Below are 20,769 nucleotides of genomic sequence, written 5' to 3'. Positions count from 1 at the left end.
TTTCTTTGCTTTCAGTGGTGTTGATCCACGACTTTGCTCCACTATCCCATTTTTTATTATATTTTTTTTGTATAAATTTTGATGATGGGCTGGGGAATTTGCAGGGAATGACAAAGACGGACAGAGAGCTGGAGTAAAGCTTGGTGGTAGTGTAACCCGTCGAGCTTCGCGACCAGCTAGTCATTTGACGGCGGTCACTGAAGTTCTTCACCGACTTTGATCATGGCAGCCAGAGTGACGAGCTTGAGGTAGTGCAAAGTGTCGAGCTTCGCGACCGGCTAATCATTTGACGGCGGTCACTAAAGTTAGTGGATGCTGAAGAGAAGGGCTGAACTTAGAGGATGAAGCAGAGCTTTGGAGCATCGGGGAAAAAGTTGAGGATGAAGTAGTGCTTCGGAGCATCGGTGCTTCAGCAATGAAGGATCTTCAACAACCTTATGAGGTCTAGCCTTGATGACGAAGACGGAGAGGGCTGTAGAGTGACGACTCCGGTTACTCACATTCAAAGGTAGCAACAGAGCAGCAGAAGCACACCAGCCTTCGAAACCAAGACTAAAGCATTAACCCTCGCACACTTCTGGAGTTGAGGATCTCAACCAGGAGAATATCGAAGATCTGGCGACGATTGAAGGCAGATATGACACCTGTAAAGACGATGATGGTCGAAGCTGATCACATGAAGAGCACAGCAAGGAAGGGCTTGGTGTAGACTTTTAGGGACATCGCCAATTTGAGAGAGATCGAATTTGGGAGCAAGCGAATTGACGGTGTCGATTTCGGTAGTGCACTGATTTGTCCCGGCCGTGCACTGGGTTTGTCTCAGAGATGAAGACGAAGGAGTGGAGTTCGTGGTTTCCACAAAGCTTTTGAAGCTACGGTGGTCTGGGCTCCAAGATGGTGGTTCGAAGGCTGCAACTCCATAAGCTTCTCAATCGAATTTGATTTCCGTCGAAGGCGTTGTGCATAATATGCGCTCTAAACCCAATAGGTTTAAGATTCATTGCCAAATTCACATCCTTGCAAGATTTGAAGCCTTTCATTATGCAAAATCAGCAATTTTGCATTCTAGGTTGTAGTAGAGTTCCGATTCCGATGCGTCTTTCACTTTATCCAATGGAATTATCCTGGAGAATCTAGCCAAAAGTGCACGAATCGAAGAATGGTTATGGGAACGGCGTGACTGCTTGCGGTGTTATTAAAACGTCTGCACTGCCCTTTTTTGTCAGATTCTCACAACGCTTCTTCAAGAACTCACGGTCCTTCACCATTTGCTTCAACGTTGTCCTTGCTCTTCTGTTCTAAAACCAGACTTCCACTTGTCTAGGCCGAAGCCTAAGCTATTTGGCCAACGCCAATTTTTTGCTTAGGGTTGAGAGTGTTGTGCTGCTTGAAACTCTCTTCGAGAATGGGGGACTGATCTGAGCTTTTTCCCGCACGCCTCACCATCTCCATCGTTATCGTTCGGGGCATCCGAGTGGTCCTTTTCTTCTCCGCCCTCCACGTCGCACTTGGGAATCCTCAGTTTGGATTCAACGTTCAAGGTGTGGGTGGTCTTAATATTGGCAACGTCGACTTCGAGCGAGCTGCGGTTCTCAAGGCGACCAGAGCTGTAGACGTAGTCGATTGATTGGGCCTTGCAGAGCTTGCCGAGGAGGCCATCGATCCAACCCGTGCGGCATAGATCAGAAACTTGAGCGGCTTTTCATCACTGTGGGAATTGAAGAGAGAGACTGATGCGGCTGATGATGATGTTGTGTTGGCGAGATTGACAGCGCCAATGTGGATGGAGCTCGATGAAGAAAGTGACGATGGAAGCAGATTGGGCCCTTGCACGGCCAGTGGTGTATTCCATTTAGATCTGGTGGATATTTTGTCACGGGCCTTGAGGTCTTCCTGCTGGGCCTGGGCCTAGATTAGAAGAGAATGAAAGAGCAGGTGCGAAGAAGAGCTTCCATCTTCTGATTTTTTTATTTTTTTATTATTTTATTATTTTATTTTTTTTATTTGTGGGTAAATACATAATAACCTATGTATTCTTTTTTTTTTCCGAAGAAACTGTAATTTAATTTTGTAGAAAGAAACTTGCAATTTTTTTTAATAAAATTGAGCTTCATCAATGAAACTTTAATCAAACCCCTATTTTTTTTTTGATGTGACTAAACTCAGAATTGAATTCTCGAGCTGCCTACATACCCTTCCAAAGAAAGAGATCAAGTCAAAACGTAGTTCAAATACAGATTTTTTTTTTGGATTTTTTTTGTGCTGTACGCAGTTTATGCTCTTGCGGGCCATGAGCTTTGGTGCCGTGTTGTAGTTTCAGCTCGTGCAAGCAAGGAGCGTTTTGGTGCTGTTTGCAGTTTTAACTCGTGCAGGCAAGGAACATTTTGGTGTTGCCTTTTATGTTCATGCGGACAAGGAGCTTTGGTTGTATTTGTCAAGCGATCTGGGAGAGTGGTTCTTCACAATCTTCATAGCAAGGAGCCTTGACTGAGAAAATTGAAGAAGTCTTCTGGGAAGAGGTCACACATTGTGGTGGGGATGGACGATCTCTGTGTCAACATTTCATTATCTCCAACACTTTCACATTGTTTTGGAAGTTAACAAGAGCTGCTTTGCCCCCTTTTCGATTGATGAACTTGTGGAAAAGATGGTTGCTGCTTGTCCAATTTCTTCGAAGCGATCTTGGAGAGGCGTTATAGCAAGGAGCCTTGACCGAGTAATTGAATAACTTTTTTAGGAAGAAGATATCTGATGCGAAATATATTAAGCACACAAATTAAACCCTCTTTTTGTCAAATTGTAGTAAAGATGTAAGTAGGGATCGTTCTAGACCGGGGATTAGGAGGGATTGCTAAACGCTTGGAAACTGACTTAAACACTCAAAAACAAAGTTAAAAACACTAAACTAGACTCAAAGAATGCAAAACTAAAAGTTAAAACACTTAAACAAACCTAAAACTTAAAACAGCAACTAGAAGGCTCAAAACTGCCTAAAAACCACTTTCTGGGCAGTTTTGAGCACCTACACTAATTTGGACGAAATTTGATGAAAACTTGAATCAAAATACTTAGAAACACAAATCAAAACACTTTCTAACTAATCTAAGACTTCAAATAAAAGGGGGATTTGTTTTGGACGAAAATTTAACACAAAACAGAAACTTGAAACTAAACAGATTGTAAAAACGATTTTGGTGAAATAGATGGATAAAAGGCTAGTTAGGAGGTTCTTCTCCACACATGTCACACTTGCAAACAAAACGATTTTCAGTTGTTCTTCCGATAAACTATGAATACTCAACGCCCCAAGTTAACCGTGAATTGCACTAATTAACCCTCAGTTTTTCCAGAATTTATCAAGTTGGATGATTGCATACGACAACTCAAAACATTCCCTACAAGTTCCCTACATGAATTGCATAATAGAGATACAAGCAAGAATCATTACGTTCTATGAAAAACATAAGCATTGACGAAGCATTTGTTACTATGAATTGCATGAAACTTATGCTAAGAATTCATTCAACGCGATCGTTTTCAAGCGATCTTCACTACTTGTGATTATAAGATTATAACTATTAGGTGAAACTCCCTCATAATCTAGCATCATATTCATGCATGAAAACTAAGCGTGCACTCTCAATCAACATACATAAATAAGTATCAATCAAATAGATGAACGAATTGAATCCACAACTTATGAAATAACAACTGAATGTAATCGAATCAAATTGCAAGCATGTACATGGTTTCGAATCACCCCCCAACTAAGGGGGTTTAGTTCCTCATACTCACAACACAAAGTTTATTGAATTGAAACATCGAAGACATAAGAAAGATTACACCTAAAATGCCAAGGAAGTCCACTTTGAAATCTGCACAGAAAGCTCCTCTTTCTTCTTCTCCTTGCTGCGGCAGTGAGGGTTAGGGGGTTTTTGGATGGTTTTGGATGATGGAGAATGGTGGAAAACTATCTAGGATAGGTGTAGGGCACGGCTAGGAAGGTTTGGGGTCAGAAAATATGGAGTTGGGTGAAGGTTGGGCTCGGCAAAGGTGAGGGACAGGTTCTGGCGTGAATGGAGTTTCTGGATGTGTTTTTGGTTTTTTAGAATGGAGTTAGGATGGTAGGGTGGTGCGGCAAGGTGTGGGAAAGAGTTATGGAGGTGTGGAATGGTGTCTAAAGGTGGAGGATGGTGGCTGGAATGGATGAATGGCTACGGCAAGGAAGGGATTTGGGTGATGGTGGCTGCGGCAGTGAGGCAAGGGGAAGATGATTTTCTGATTTTATGGAGAGGGAAGAGAGATGCGGCTAGGTCTAGAAACTAAATATATATGCACTTAAAAACCCTAACAAATCAGATTAGGGTTTCTAGAAACCCAAATCCACCAGAAAAATAAGTTAAACAATCAGAAATTTGGTGAGAAAAAAGGGCCTAGGGTGCGGCAAGGAGTGGGCTAGGGTTTAGGAGGAATGGACTAGGGTTTAACATGGCAGATTTTAGATGATTAGGCCCTAGGGTTCGGCATGGGTTGAAGGTCCACAAGGAAATTTGGGTTTAGGACATCTAAAAGCCCAACGCCAAGAATAGAAACTCTCGAAAATGGAAACCTCCAAAAATAGAAACTTCCAACTTTTAGAAACTTTGGTTGCCAATTCCGATTTAGGAAAGATCGACCCAAAATGGAAACTTTTAGGCATAGCTTTCCTACTTCAAGTAGGAAAGCTCAAATCATCAACTCTTCAATTCCATCCCAACCTTGCGTTCCAAGCATGTCCTTTTCAATCCAAGCTCACATTTTGCTCCAAAAGCTCCAATTTGCATCGTTTCATGTAATACGTCCGCTAAACCTGAAAACACAAGAAAGTAGCTTAAAAGACTACTTTAACGAAGAAAACATAACAAAGATGCATAAGAACTAGCTAACTAAGGCGCATAAATATGCTCCTATCAAATTCCCCCACACTTAGCTTTTGCTAGTCCTCGAGCGAAACAAACAAAAGAAAGGAAACAGAACGAAACCAACTAACCAAAACAAAACCTAAACCTTCCAACGTTTGCCTCAGGGATTTCCAATGCACATGACATGTTAAAGATTGTTATCCCCACAGATTTTAGTCATCTTTACACAAGCACATACTTAATTAAAGCCACCACTTACTAATTCACAAGTAATCAATCAAAACAATGCTTTGAATGTAGTAACATGCCTTAGAGAATTCCCTCAATTCCTTACAAGATATACACTCTATTTTCACTCAGATTTTCTAACTCCACACCCTACACTAGTCATATGTGAGAAGATTGATGTAGAAATGAAAACGAATGCTCACATATATGTATCACAAAGAACGCAATTTCTAGAGTTAAGAAGCATGTTTAGATATGATCTCATGAATGGAATGCTACTACTTAGATGCGAGAACCAGTGACACCATATGCTCATACCAAATTCAAACTCCACAAATTGAAACACATAACACTCAAGATAGAAGTTAAGGGTTGTAATGGGGCTTGGGGTGTTGGTTAACAAGGAAAGGATAAGGAAAACAAACGTTCTTCAAGCAATAGTAAGCAAAGCAATGAAATTGAGACTTAGAATTCACTTAGAGTGCAGAAATTAACTTTAAAACACAAGGGAAAGATTTAAACAACTCCTTAGGGCCGAATTCATTGTTTTGGACCCTTACTTCAACAAACAATACTTTGGAACTCTTTTTCTCAACTTTTCATCTCTTTTTCACACTTTTCATATTTTTTTTCTTCATTTTTTCTTTTTCCACGAATTTTTTTTCTTTTCTTTTTTTTTTCTTTTCTTTCCACACGTGCCTATGGCACACAAAATCACAAAAGAAATACTTCCCCCACACTAGTTTTCTGCCAACATAAATCAAAAGGAATTCAATTTGAATCATGCTTTACTATGCTTAAAGAACAAGGGTTTGGATGGTCCTAAACTAGGCTAGGTGAGGAAAACATGGGTTAACAAATAACGAAGGCTAACAAGGCTCAATGGGGTTAAAACCTACAAATCACAATGACATAGGGCACACGGCTTTTTGGCTAAGGTGGTGGTCACTACACAACTTCATCTTGAATATGTGTTATGCAAATCAATAACATGCTTTGAATGAAATGGGCATGAGTTCTAGCATTTGGAACTAAATGATAAAACGCCTTCTAAGTAGCAACCAAGCAAAGAATAATGAGATCATGCAACGACTTAGAAAACAAAGAATGCACAGATTTTAACTCTCCACATAAACGTTTAAGCTCAAGTCTCACAAGGTTGTAGCGTTAGTTTGAGTTCCTTCCTTCAAACATGTTACAAAAACTGATTTTTTTTCTTTTATTTTATGATTGCATGTGAATTCATAAGTTGTAACCACAACTAAGCATAAACAAAGAGTAAATCAAACTTTCATCCATGTTAGTCACTTTCTTTAACAGCCATGTAATTACAAACCGAATCCTCATCATTGTGTTGGAAGGTACCCTAAAACACAAACAAACACACAAAAACAACTCTTTTTGGGTTTTTAAAACAAATTTTTCAAATTTTTATGTAATTTTCGGATTTTTACTTCAAAACACACTAAAACACATCAAAACTGCTCAAAAACACTTAAAAACAGCAAGGAACAAGTCTTCAAGTTTAGGGTGATAAAATCCCACGAATTTGCATCTAAAACACTTAGTTACCCCCCCACACTTAAATCAAACATTGTCCTCAATGTTTCAAGCATGAAATCACACTAAACAAAAAGAACCACACAAACAGCAACTAAAACAACTAAATAGGCAGATTCAAACTAAATAACAAAGGGAAGAGTTTAGGAACGCAAATCTGGAATTGAAGTAATTTCTTGGTCTTCCTTTGTTGAATTGCATGGGTTGCCTCCCAAGTAGCGCTTTCTTTTACGTCGTACAGCCGGACGAAAAACCCATTCATTCTCCATTTGTGCCCACGGCACCCAAAGAAATATCATCCACGGTTTGTTCAACAAAGTTCTCATAATATGGCTTCAAACGGTGTCCGTTCACTTGGAATTCATGACCTGTTTTGAGACTTTGAATCTGGATGGCACCATAAGAAGATATGTTAGTAATAACAAACGGTCCAATCCACTTAGAACGTAACTTACCGGGAAACAAACGTAAACGGGAATTGAACAATAGCACTTTCTGCCCAATTGAGAATGATTTCCCACGGATCATGTTGTCATGGAAAGCTTTGGTCTTTTGCTTGTAAATGCTTGCATTATCATACGCCTCAAGCCGTATCTCATCAAGCTCATTCAATTGCAATCTCCTTTGACTTCCTGCTTCCTCGAGGTTCATGTTAAACTTCTTAATGGCCCAAAGTGCTTTGTGCTCCAATTCAACAGGAAGATGGCACGCCTTGCCATAGACAAGTCGGAAGGGGGACATCCCAATGGGGGTTTTGTACGCCGTACGATACGCCCAAAGTGCATCATCTAACCGTAAGCTCCAATCCTTCCTTGTTGGCCCCACGGTCTTCTCTAGGATTTGCTTGATCTCACGGTTAGAAACCTCGGCTTGCCCATTAGTTTGAGGATGGTAAGGTGTAGAAACCTTATGGGTGACACTGTATTTCCTCAATAACGCTTCAATAGTCCGATTGCAAAAGTGTGACCCTCCGTCACTAATGATCACTCGTGGCATTCCGAACCTTGCAAAAATGTTAGTTCTAATAAAATCTGCAACCACCTTAGAATCATTAGTCCGGGTGGCCTTGGCTTCCACCCACTTTGACACATAATCAACCGCAAGCAAAATATATGTAAAGCCATACGAAGAAGGAAAAGGACCCATAAAATCAATACCCCAAACATCAAAAATTTCAACATTTAGGATAGAAACCTGCGGCATTTGGTCCTTTGCACTAATACCACCCGTTCGTTGGCATTTATCACATGTTAAGCAAAAAGTTTTAGCATCTTTAAAAATACTCGGCCAATAAAATCCACATTGTAACACCTTAAGGGCTGTGCGTTGTGTACCAAAGTGCCCTCCACATGCATATGTGTGACAAAAACTCAAAATTGAATGACATTCAGAATCGTGCACACAACGACGTATAATCTGATCGGGGCAAAATTTCCATAAGTACGGATCATCCCACACATAAAACCGTGCATCATGCCTAAGTTTATCACGTTGGTGCCTAGTGAACTCACTTGGAATACGTTTTGACACCAAAAAATTAACAATATCGGCATACCAAGGTGCACTAACCTTAATGGACAACAATTGTTCATCGGGGAATGTCTCCAAAATCGGCACCAACTCCTCATTATGCACCATTCGGCTTAGGTGGTCAGCCACCACGTTCTCACTTCCCTTCTTGTCCCGAATCTCTATGTCGAACTCTTGAAGTAATAATATCCATCGAATTAGCCGTGGCTTGGCTTCCTTTTTGGTGAGCAAGTACTTCAGAGCTGCATGATCAGTGAAAACAATTACTTTAGTTCCAATTAAATATGATCGAAATTTATCTAAAGCAAAGACAACGGCAAGAAGTTCTTTTTCCGTAGTGGAGTAGTTCAATTGTGCATCGTTCAACGTCCGAGAGGCGTAGTAAATGACATGCGGCCTCTTGTCCTTTCTTTGTCCTAAAACAGCTCCTAAAGCATAGTCGGACGCATCACACATAAGCTCGAAAGGTAGACTCCAATCCGGTGGAACAATGATGGGTGCCGTGGTCAACAATTCCTTGAGTTGGTTGAATGATGCCATGCACTCCTTGGTGAATTCAAACGCCACTTCTTTTTGTAGGAGTCGGCAAAGAGGTTGTGCTATCTTCGAGAAATCTTTGATAAACCTACGATAAAATCCTGCATGGCCAAGAAACGAACGAACCTCTCTAACCGAAGTCGGAGAGGGTAAGTGACGTACAAGATCTATTTTCGCCTTATCAACCTCAATACCCTTTTCAGAGATTATATGACCTAAAACGATACCTTGTTTAACCATAAAATGACACTTTTCCCAATTAAGTACAAGGTTAGTTTCAACACAACGTTTTAGGATCACACTTAGATTATGCAAGCAACTATCAAACGAATCACCAAATACGCTAAAATCATCCATAAACACTTCAATTATCTTTTCTACATGATCAGAAAATATGCTCATCATACATCTTTGAAATGTAGCGGGTGCATTACATAAACCAAAAGGCATGCGACGATATGCAAAGGTACCAAACGGGCATGTAAAAGTGGTTTTTTCTTGGTCCTCGGGTGAAATGACAATTTGATTATAACCAGAATAACCATCAAGAAAACAATAAAAAGCATACCCCGCTAACCTCTCAAGCATTTGGTCAATGAACGGCAATGGGAAGTGGTCCTTCCTCGTTGTGGTGTTTAGCTTCCTATAGTCAATGCACACCCTCCAACCGGTTTGAATCCGTTGAGGGACAAGCTCATTCTCAGCATTAGCTACCACCGTCACTCCTGATTTCTTTGGTACGCACTGAACCGGCGAAACCCACCTACTATCCGAGATTGGATAGATAACCCCACAATCTAGAAGCTTTATGATCTCCTTTTTCACTACTTCCATCATCGGAGGGTTGAGACGGCGTTGAGCCTCTCTAGTTGGTTTGGCCCCCTCCTCAAGAAATATGTGATGCATACAAGTCGTAGGGCTTATACCTTTGATGTCGGCCAATGTCCAACCTAGAGCAGATTTGAACTCCTTCAAAACGCGACGCAACTTCTCCTCCTCTTGTGCCGTGAGGGAAGAGGAAATGATGGCAGGTAGTGTTTCCTTTTCTCCCAAGAAAATGTACTTCAGATGGCTTGGCAAAGGCTTGAGTTCAAGTATAGGTGCCTGAATTATAGATGGAAGCAATTTGTTAGTCGAAATGGGAATGGACTCACGGTTAGTATACTTACCATCAAGCTTAGGTAAGGACTCAAGGGCAGCCACAACTTCAAGTAATTCCTCACTAGGGGGCACGGCATGGGATGAACCATGTATGCCGTGAGCATGCATGCAATCAGCCCCCTTTGTTTTGAGTTCCATGCCTCGTGTAATGACTTTTTCAAGCACATCGTCATTTAAATCGTCGAGATATCCCTGCGCCAAAGAGTCAATTATATCAATAGAAAAGCATGAATGGTCCTCACTAGGGTATTTAATGGAATCAGAAAGATTAAAATTAACAACTTCCCCATCGAATTCCATGGACAAAGTTCCACTATACACGTCAATCTTTGTCCGGGCCGTCTTCATGAATGGCCTTCCAAGTAGAATGGGCAACGAAGGAGCATGGTCCGACTCATCCATTTCGAGGACATAGAAATCCGCTGGGAAGACTAAATGATTGACCTGCACAAGAACATCTTCCAAAACTCCCTTTGGATAGGCGTTAGATCTATCGGCCAATTGTATTATTACCCCATCATTTTTCAACGCTCCTAAGTTCATAGATGCATAAATGGAATATGGCATAACATTTATAGAAGCACCTAAATCGAGCATGGCAGATTCAAACCTATTGTTCCCAATAACACAAGGAATGGTAAAGCTACCTGGATCTTTACATTTGGGAGGTAATTTGCGTTGCAAGATGGCGGACACATTCTCACCTACCTTGACCACTTCCTTGGTCGCCATCCTCTTCCTCGTGGTACACAACTCCTTCAAGAACTTAGCATACCTCGGAACTTGCTTGATTGCATCTAACAAAGGTATGTTAACTTGAACTTTCCTAAAGGTTTCAAGGATATCCTTTTCTGCCTCTTCTTTCTTCGTTTGCATGAACCTACTAGGAAAAGGCACATTTGAAGGGAAAACATTAGTATGAACTGAATTGGACACATTCTTACCTTTGTGGGACGAATTGGGCAAATTTGGGACATTAGGGACTTGCGGCAAAGGTGGAACCACCTTTGCCGTGGGCTGCCTTGATGCCTCCTCTTCCATTTCCAAAAGTTCATCCTCATTATGACCTGTTTTTGGTGTAGGACCTGCCCCAATTTCCTTACCACTTCTTAGGGTGATAGCTTTGGCACTTTCGAAACCTCCCTTCGGATTTGGAATGGTGGAACTAGGGAGTTGTCCGGGATCTCGAAACTTACCTACAAACTCGGCAATCTGCCCAATTTGTTTCTCAAGTTGATCCACCCTTTTATCTTGGTTTTGCATAGCCTTAGCTTGATCTTCCTGCCCATTAGACAACTTAGTTAGTATCTTAAGAAGTGCATCATTGTCAAGAGACGTACCTGAGGCACTTGGGCCGGATTGGGCTTGATTTTGGGGTGGGCCGTAGGTTTTGGGAAAGAACCCCGGGGGTTGTTGCCTAAAGCCTCCTTGGTTCTGAGGTTGCTGGGGATCCCTCCACTTGAAGTTTGGATGGTCTCGCCACCCCGGATTATACGTGTTGGAGTATGGATCATGCCTTGACTGATTTTGGCCTTGAAACCCAATGGCATTCGCACTCTCCCATCCGCCATTCTCAATCAACTGTGGACATTTTTCAGAGACATGTCCTTGGATGGAACATACGCCACATACAGTTGTTCCTTGCATTTTCATGCCCTCGGCCATCTGAGACACAAGAGAAGTAAGATTAGCCAATTGTGAATGAAGATCGGGAGTCGAACTTACCTCATGTACTTGGTGCCGTGGGGGTCCTCTTTGGCCTACACCTTCGTACTGTTGAGCGTTCAACGCTCTATTAGCAATCAAGACCTTGGCAGCCATGGGTGTCTTGTCCACCAATGCTCCCCCCGCCGAAGCATCAAGCATTTGACGTTCTAGAGGTAGGAGACCCTCGTAGAAGTATTGCAACAGTAACTCCTCCTTCATCTGATGCTGTGGACAAGAAGCAACTAGTGATTTAAACCGTTCATAATATGTAGGAAAAGACTCACCTTCTTCTTGCTGAATTCCGCTTATCTTTTTGCGGAGGAGGATGATGCGAGAAGTTGGAAAGAACTTCTCCAAGAACGCTCTCTTCATACTTTCCCACGATGTGACAGTTCCGGGAGCTAACTCATATAACCAATCCTTGGCTTTATCCATCAAAGAGAATGGAAAAGCCTTCATCTTCAAGATATTTCCGTCAACATTGACGGGAGTCATACTAGAGCAAACTACTTCAAATTCTTTCAAATGTTTGTTAGGATCTTCCATGGACAAGCCATGGTATTTAGGAATATGATGAAGTAAACTTGACTTTAATTCAAACTCATCTGTCTTACCTTGGGCAGCCATGGGGTATTGAATGCACAAGGGCGCGGCATTATCCAAACCCGAGGCGGAAAGCTCCTTGAGTGTACGATTGTCCATGGCCATGCCTTGGACTTCTTCAAATATCCCTGCCGTGGCTTCCTCCTCCTCTTGTTGTACGTTTTCTTCAAGGTCAGATTCGGAACTGGTTGGATGATGCTCCTGCTGGTTTCTAGCTCTCCTTAACTTCCTCTCAAAATCGTCGTCAAAATCCAAGATGTTTGTACGAATCGGTTGAGAGCTTCTAGTCATACATTAGTACCTAAGAAACAAGAAACAAAATTTAGGTCAGAAACTTAAACAAAGTCAGAAACAAAGTGAAATAAAAGAAACAAAAACAATCCAAGGGATTAGCAAAATTGCTAATCCCCGGCAACGGCGCCAAAAATTTGATGCGAAATATATTAAGCACACAAATTAAACCCTCTTTTTGTCAAATTGTAGTAAAGATGTAAGTAGGGATCGTTCTAGACCGGGGATTAGGAGGGATTGCTAAACGCTTGGAAACTGACTTAAACACTCAAAAACAAAGTTAAAAACACTAAACTAGACTCAAAGAATGCAAAACTAAAAGTTAAAACACTTAAACAAACCTAAAACTTAAAACAGCAACTAGAAGGCTCAAAACTGCCTAAAAACCACTTTCTGGGCAGTTTTGAGCACCTACACTAATTTGGACGAAATTTGATGAAAACTTGAATCAAAATACTTAGAAACACAAATCAAAACACTTTCTAACTAATCTAAGACTTCAAATAAAAGGGGGATTTGTTTTGGACGAAAATTTAACACAAAACAGAAACTTGAAACTAAACAGATTGTAAAAACGATTTTGGTGAAATAGATGGATAAAAGGCTAGTTAGGAGGTTCTTCTCCACACATGTCACACTTGCAAACAAAACGATTTTCAGTTGTTCTTCCGATAAACTATGAATACTCAACGCCCCAAGTTAACCGTGAATTGCACTAATTAACCCTCAGTTTTTCCAGAATTTATCAAGTTGGATGATTGCATACGACAACTCAAAACATTCCCTACAAGTTCCCTACATGAATTGCATAATAGAGATACAAGCAAGAATCATTACGTTCTATGAAAAACATAAGCATTGACGAAGCATTTGTTACTATGAATTGCATGAAACTTATGCTAAGAATTCATTCAACGCGATCGTTTTCAAGCGATCTTCACTACTTGTGATTATAAGATTATAACTATTAGGTGAAACTCCCTCATAATCTAGCATCATATTCATGCATGAAAACTAAGCGTGCACTCTCAATCAACATACATAAATAAGTATCAATCAAATAGATGAACGAATTGAATCCACAACTTATGAAATAACAACTGAATGTAATCGAATCAAATTGCAAGCATGTACATGGTTTCGAATCACCCCCCAACTAAGGGGGTTTAGTTCCTCATACTCACAACACAAAGTTTATTGAATTGAAACATCGAAGACATAAGAAAGATTACACCTAAAATGCCAAGGAAGTCCACTTTGAAATCTGCACAGAAAGCTCCTCTTTCTTCTTCTCCTTGCTGCGGCAGTGAGGGTTAGGGGGTTTTTGGATGGTTTTGGATGATGGAGAATGGTGGAAAACTATCTAGGATAGGTGTAGGGCACGGCTAGGAAGGTTTGGGGTCAGAAAATATGGAGTTGGGTGAAGGTTGGGCTCGGCAAAGGTGAGGGACAGGTTCTGGCGTGAATGGAGTTTCTGGATGTGTTTTTGGTTTTTTAGAATGGAGTTAGGATGGTAGGGTGGTGCGGCAAGGTGTGGGAAAGAGTTATGGAGGTGTGGAATGGTGTCTAAAGGTGGAGGATGGTGGCTGGAATGGATGAATGGCTACGGCAAGGAAGGGATTTGGGTGATGGTGGCTGCGGCAGTGAGGCAAGGGGAAGATGATTTTCTGATTTTATGGAGAGGGAAGAGAGATGCGGCTAGGTCTAGAAACTAAATATATATGCACTTAAAAACCCTAACAAATCAGATTAGGGTTTCTAGAAACCCAAATCCACCAGAAAAATAAGTTAAACAATCAGAAATTTGGTGAGAAAAAAGGGCCTAGGGTGCGGCAAGGAGTGGGCTAGGGTTTAGGAGGAATGGACTAGGGTTTAACATGGCAGATTTTAGATGATTAGGCCCTAGGGTTCGGCATGGGTTGAAGGTCCACAAGGAAATTTGGGTTTAGGACATCTAAAAGCCCAACGCCAAGAATAGAAACTCTCGAAAATGGAAACCTCCAAAAATAGAAACTTCCAACTTTTAGAAACTTTGGTTGCCAATTCCGATTTAGGAAAGATCGACCCAAAATGGAAACTTTTAGGCATAGCTTTCCTACTTCAAGTAGGAAAGCTCAAATCATCAACTCTTCAATTCCATCCCAACCTTGCGTTCCAAGCATGTCCTTTTCAATCCAAGCTCACATTTTGCTCCAAAAGCTCCAATTTGCATCGTTTCATGTAATACGTCCGCTAAACCTGAAAACACAAGAAAGTAGCTTAAAAGACTACTTTAACGAAGAAAACATAACAAAGATGCATAAGAACTAGCTAACTAAGGCGCATAAATATGCTCCTATCAATATCGCGCATGGATGATCTTTATGTCAAAATTTCCTCAGAAAGTCTGTCTTTGCAGTTGAGACTTAGAGTGCGCCATCGGTTGATGTAGTCAACGACTGGCTCATCCTTCCACTGTTTTGTATTTGTGAGCTCCAACATGCTTACAGTGCAATGGGTGCTATAGAAGCGGTTAAGAAATTCTCTTTCCAATTGGTCCCAGTTGTTGATGGACTCAGGCTCTAGGTCCGTGTACCACTTAAAGGCATTTTCTTTCAGCGAGTGCACAAACTGCTTGGCGAGGTAGTATCCCTCCGTCCTCGCGTTGTTGCAAGTTTCGATGAAATGTGCAACGTGCTGCTTTGGGTTTCTTTTTCCATCAAACTGCATGAACTTTGGTGGTTGATAACCCCTTGGCATCTTAAGGGCATGAATCTTATTGGAGTATGGCTTCGAGTGGAACAAGGAGGTATGTGAGCTCCCTTCGTACTGCGTCTTGATGGTGTTGGTGATCATCTCCTGCAGCTGCTGGATAGAAAGAGATCGCATGAGTGCCGCTGCTTGGTCTGGCTCTGGCTTCACATTGATTTTCTCCACCGGAGGCTTATCTTCTTCGCCAGCTCTTCTCTTTAGTGGATCAACCTCCGGGTCGGGGTTTTCGCCGTCCTGTGGCTCCAGTCGACTGACGAGTGCAGCGATTTGCAAGTCTTTTTCTTCCACAGTCCGTATTAGCCTTACGATTGCTTCATTCATTTGAGCCAGTTGTTCTTCAATGGAGGTAATGCCGATGGTCATGACTTATGCAACCAATAGACGTGACTTTCCTTTAGACGTCCAGGATGCTGACGAAGAACGTCGTTGGCTGCTTTGGGATGTCATCTTATGTGCCTCAACAACATGCTTCGGTGCCGCAGCGAGGTCTGGTTGATGACGAACTCGCGCCTTTGATGCTCCCCTTACTCCTTTAGCAGCACCAACTTTAAGTGGCATGTTGAGGAGTGGTTGTGGTGCCAATGGATTGTCCGTTCACGGTAGAAGTGCTCAGGATCCTTACCTTGGTGGTTGCGAGAACTGCTTGTCCCTTGCTTAATGTCATTGACTTTGAGGTGTGTTTGGATTCCTTGAATGGATAAAGAGATAAGAGGTAGAGATAGTCCCACCGGGCGTGCCAAATTTGTGAACACGAAAATTTCTGAAACAAACGAGACAAGAACACGTGTACAAAATAATATTTTGTATTAATGATTTTGGGGTTACAATCTCTCACAAAATTGATCATTTGATTCGATCTCCGTAAGGTGTTGATTTGTGGATGTGCGATTGATCCAAGAGCCGTCGAGGCTTGATCTTGGATGAACGGTTGAAAGTTTTCTTCAATGGCCGTTAGGGCTTAATCTTGAAGGTTGAGGGAAGTTTCTTTAAGGGCCTTTGGGCTTGATCTTGAAGGTTGATGGATGAACAGATCTTCAAGGCTTTTGGGCTTGATCTTGAAGAACTATTGATAAATGGATCTTCAAGGGCCTTTTGAAACACCCCAACCCCCTTTTATATTTTAAAAATAGTTTTAGTTCTTAAATGGTGAGCCACGTGGGGCCCACCTTATGATTTTTGCTTTTCCCCCGGTCTCTTTCCCTTCTCTGCTCTCCTCATAACCTCCTCATTCTTCTTCGTTTTCTCCCTCTGCAACCTCTTCTCTCTCTTTGCCTCTTCCTCTCCTGCATAGTAATCACACAAATACCATCTACAACTGCATTCCTGACTCGAGATCATTATCATCATTATCTTCCCTCAAACTTCTCTCTCTTCCTCGTTGCAGTAAGATTGGCCAAACAGAGAAAAGGACCTCCAGCGAGTTTTTCTAAGTTTTGCGGTTAGGTAAGGTTGGATCCCTTTTTAAATCACCATTGATGATGTTGGACGTTGTGTGATGAGATTTACATTGTTTTCCCAAGGTTTTGAAGACGGGAACGGCGTGGGGGAAACTCACCCATTTTTCTGGCGAACCCATGAGTTTCGAGGAAATTTCTGATCACCTCCGACCATGTCACGACTATTCAAGGGTAGCAATCTCTTCCCCTCATCTTGCTCTTCATTTTGGTAGTTATATCGGGGTCTAAAACCCCTGTTAGCCGTCGGCTGGAGCTGTAGCAGCTCAGGCATTCTTCTTTAGCGACACTAGGCCGTTTAGAACACCATGGGCCTTAGCCCGTTTTGGACCATCCCAATACCCTGGCCGGTACCATTTTTATATTTAGTTTTATGTTTTTAAAACCCAAATACCTAAAGGCCTTGGGCCCGTGTACTAAACCCCATAGCTCAGCCCGTTTTTGTTTTATTTAATTATTTATTTTCAGCAGCCCAAAGGGCCTTGGGCGGGTTTTAAATGAAAGGGCTTAAAGCCCGATCCTTTGTGCGAGGCCCTTGGGCCAGTGTATGTTTGTATGTGTGTGTAAGTGTGTGTGAGTGTGTGTGTATGCCGTGGGTGTATGTGTATGGGTTTGGGCTTAAGCCCAAACCATCTCTTTTCACCCTAACCCTTTTTAACCAAAAACCTTACGACCCTAAACCCAAAACCCAATAGATACTAATCCTATTTAACCTAAACCCTAATCCGAATTCAAGCTTAAAACCCGTTTGACCTAGTTTGACCGTTGACCCCTGGTCAACGTTGACTTTAGGGTTGACTTTTTGGGTTTTCGTTTGGGACCCTTCTTAGGGTAATTCGACATCCTGAACCCATTTCCAATGTCCGTTTTTCTAAATTCAATCGTTTGAGTAGAGTTTGACTAAATGTGCTATTTATGTGCTTAGGGGCAATTATTGTGACGTTTTCGTCTTCACTAGTGGCGTAGTTTCTGGCAGCTACGGAGTACTGTGAGTGGACCTCTTCTAAAATTACATGATTTTATAGTTCAATTGCATAAATGAATAGCATGCCTTACGAGTTTATGATTTGATTTTATGTTAAGCATGTTTATTGAAATTGTTGATTTTCTTCTCGTGTTTTTGGTGAGGAATTAATTGGTGGCCTATATTGACCTATATTTTAATATATCGTATTTTCTATAAGAATCATGAACTGGTAGACTATATGATGGATGACGATAGGATGCTAGAACATGTTTTAGAAACCCTTCTTTATAGTATAGACGATGGATGACTTTATACTATGAAGTGGTTATTTGTAAGAGGCGTAACCATTTGTGCTTACCTAGTGGGTACTATGCCGCCTGGGGCGAGGATCTGGTGTTGGCAAATAGGCCGGGAGAAATAATCCCTAGCTACGGGCTGAGGGACACGAAGCAGGCATTGGACCGGGAGTTGGTAATCTCTAGCTACGGGCGCAGAGACTACGGTGCTGGCATTGGGCCGGGAGAATATATTTAATTCAGTGATCTTACTAGCAGTACACCGCGCTTACGAGGCAATATACAAGACGATACATGCGATGATTTATATGATGTTTTTCCGCGTTTTACCTGTTGAGATGTTTTATGGCATGCTAGAGTTCAGAAAACCTATCTTTTATTATGATAGTTGTTTTCATTATATATAAATCTGGGGGTTAGTATGTTTATAAATGTTTTTGTATTATGTATGTATATAAACTTAGTCCACTCACCCTTGTTTTGCGCCCCCTTTCAAGATTTAGAATCGAGGCATACGATCCTGACGTCAACGCTTTCGCATTGGCATATTCAAGTCATCTCGGTGTAGGACCCATTCTTTTATTTATTTAATTTTACATTAATTCTTTTAGAACTCTAGTTAGCTGTATGCTTTGAACACATTCCTAAATTATTAATTTATTATATTTTAAAATCATAACCCTTATTTACTTCTTATCCTTAGCTTTTGTATCAATTAATGGCTTTCGTCACCCTTGGGTGTCAGCCAGTACGTGTCTTTCCTGGTATTCAGGGAATATCAAGGTCGGGGTATGTCAGATTGGTATCAAAGCGTGGTTTGTTCAGAGCATACTTAGGATTTTCTTCAATTCTCGTAAAGTGTCGGTTTTGACATCATTTGGATGTCATGACTTCTAGACTTGGCACCATTCGGTGCAGTTGTGCTAACCTTTCTCTGTTTGAATTGTCATTTTTTGGTTGAAATACAAGAACTCGTGTTGGGATTGTGCCTTATAGGTGATGAATTGGTTTGCTGGACAACTTTCGACATCGAATCGATACTCTACAATATGCTTTCCAAGGAATTTCGGGCGGAATCGAATCTACATTAGAATGTTAGGAAACATAAAATCTTCGTGGTACGAGTTGGTCAAGACCAACTGGAAATCTAAATCGATGGTGTCACTCTGTGACATGTGTTACCTAGGAATGGCGGGCAAGGTCACATCTATGTGGAAACTACTTAAGACATTTGACATGCATGTTGGAGAAAATAAGTAAACATTGGTTGTGACAAAATCTGGAAAGTGTTAGTTAGAATTTGAATCAAAATTCTCGAACTCGTTTCCACTGAGGAAATTCGTGTGGATCTTTAGTACAAGTCCTTGGCTGTTGTTCTATCGATATCTTTCTTGCTTACTCTAACGACGAAGTCAAGTTCCTTAACCGTTGACCGTCAGCTTTATATCAAATTCTTCGAGTGTTGACTTCGTTTACATTTATTTCTTTTCTTGGGAACTCCTTGGTAGCAGATTATGCTCATCAATTTCCAAAAAGGAGTTGCGATTCTTGTTGTGGTTGTAGTTGGACTTGGATAATGAAGATTCAGTCTTGTTTGGATAAACATATTCCTTGAATTTCAGCAAGTCTGATACTCGGCGGAAAACCCTAGCTCCTTGTTTGTTTACCTTTCGGTAGTGATGAACTTAGCCTCTTACTTGTAGCCCAACTAACCGGTGCTTTTGTCCACTATCTTTTCAGCCTTGTAATTTTCAGTGTAATGGCTTGAGGCTCTACCATATTCATCATTGTACGAAGATCAAGCTTTACTCTAAACCTCTCTGGACTCATTGAGCTTTGGTTTGCACAAGAGCATCACTTTAAGGTAGCTAATCGTGTCACTGCATGCATACGCATGTTGCTTTGTATCTTTCTTCTTCATCATTCTGTTGATTCAGAGGTTCTATGTTTAATTTTTGAACTTTGAAATAGCTTTCACAAAGTATTGTGAATTTTTAAATGTTTTTGGCCTCGTCAAATCTTATTAACAGTTCTGAACTATTCTTAAGCTTGGACCTAATTCCTTTTTGGCTAAGAAACCAATTGACCATACTGTGATGATTTGCAAAATAATCATAAACAGTGACTTCTATTTCTGCATCTTCACCTTCATTCGCTTATTCATCTCTCAATTGTAAAACTAGATCATGTCGGAACAATAAATCGAGGGTGAAAAAAAAAAAAACATTTGTTCTCAACATGGTTTTCCAGTTCAAATCCTGATATCTTGTACTCTATATTTAATGGACTTGTTTTGATCCTCAAATTCTTTAATGTTCTTTCAGCTTTCTCGACATGGTTTCTCTCTCAATCAGTAAGGAAATCATGGTCAATTGATTCGGCGAATGCATACGCCTAGTTTCATAACGATGTTAGCAAGAATATTTGGAACATAACCTGTACACAAGCTTACCAGTCTTATCGAGAAGATTTTCGTTTGGTTTGAGGGTTGAGCCATCTTTTGGTAAGGGATTAGTGAAGATTGTAGTGCAGGTGATCAGCAGATTGCATTACCAATCACTACCTTCACGCAAGGATATTCAATCACCAATCACTTCCTTTCTACAATTCATAGCCATCGTATTGTACTTTAGTAGACCTTTTCGATGAAGTGATGTGTTTGCTCAACGCATCTTATCACTGTTTCACTCCAGGACTCTTTTGTTTGCAAGTACGTAGTTGTTGAAACACTTCTAGCAGATATGTTTGGTGCACTCTGGGATGGCACCACAGCACGGTCGAGG

At 41.1% G+C, this 20,769-nt stretch overlaps 1 protein-coding gene across 1 annotated transcript; it reads right to left on the bottom strand.

Moving 5' to 3' along the window:
- Positions 1–1,363: 1,363 nt before the first annotated feature.
- On the bottom strand, positions 1,364–12,215 carry LOC139193388 (uncharacterized; the record flags this gene model as incomplete). Its single annotated transcript, XM_070816388.1, has 4 exons — positions 1,364–1,698; positions 9,866–11,002; positions 11,507–11,582; positions 11,688–12,215. Coding segments are annotated over 4 exons (2,076 nt in total), but the record flags the coding sequence as incomplete, so codon positions are not given.
- Positions 12,216–20,769: the final 8,554 nt, after the last annotated feature.

The sequence above is a fragment of the Malus domestica genome, chromosome 17 (genome assembly GCF_042453785.1).
Source record: "Malus domestica chromosome 17, GDT2T_hap1".
Classification (NCBI taxonomy): domain Eukaryota; kingdom Viridiplantae; phylum Streptophyta; class Magnoliopsida; order Rosales; family Rosaceae; genus Malus; species Malus domestica.
Note: the sequence above shows the minus strand (reverse complement) of the source record. Positions and strands in the feature narration are given on the sequence as shown.